Below are 437 nucleotides of genomic sequence, written 5' to 3'. Positions count from 1 at the left end.
AAAAACGCCGGCATCCACACTACTCCCCTCCTCCCTCCTCTTGCCCCCTCCCCCAGCAACCGGAGTGAGGAGGGGGAGGGGGAAGGAAAGGGGGGAAAAGCCCGATCTCAAGGAAAAAAAAGAGGAGGGGGGGTGCGAGAAAGAAAGAAAAAGAGAGAGAGAATAGAAAGGGCACGGGGCTGATCATCACCAACATGGCTGCCTCGGCATAGACCTAAACGAGGAGTAACCCGGGCTGTGTCTTTGTCAGTTTCACCTCTGTAACCCTAAACTAATGCAGAAGACAACGGAGGAGGCTGCGGAGGGGAAAGAGGAGAGGGAGGGCGAGAAAATGGCACGAGAGGAGGTGGAGAAGGGATGACTTACGTGAGGGAAGGCGCTTGGGCTGCTCCTGCTTCCTCCTGGGCATTTTCCCCCTTTTCTCACATTCTCCTCCT

At 55.8% G+C, this 437-nt stretch overlaps 1 protein-coding gene across 4 annotated transcripts in view; it reads right to left on the bottom strand.

The window, feature by feature from the left end:
* ZNF827 (zinc finger protein 827) overlaps nt 1-431 on the bottom strand; it is a 146264-nt gene extending 145833 nt beyond the window's left edge. For all 4 annotated transcript variants that reach the window (XM_039876027.1, XM_039876026.1, XM_039876025.1 and 1 more), the window contains exon 1: nt 367-431. In XM_039876027.1, coding sequence (XP_039731961.1) covers nt 367-409 — 43 coding nt within the window. In that variant the 5' untranslated portion in view covers nt 410-431. The remainder of the gene's footprint in view (nt 1-366) is intronic.
* Nucleotides 432-437: the final 6 nt, after the last annotated feature.

The sequence above is a fragment of the Pteropus medius genome, unplaced genomic scaffold, assembly GCF_902729225.1.
Source record: "Pteropus medius unplaced genomic scaffold, Ma_sr-lr_union100, whole genome shotgun sequence".
Classification (NCBI taxonomy): domain Eukaryota; kingdom Metazoa; phylum Chordata; class Mammalia; order Chiroptera; family Pteropodidae; genus Pteropus; species Pteropus medius.
Note: the sequence above shows the minus strand (reverse complement) of the source record. Positions and strands in the feature narration are given on the sequence as shown.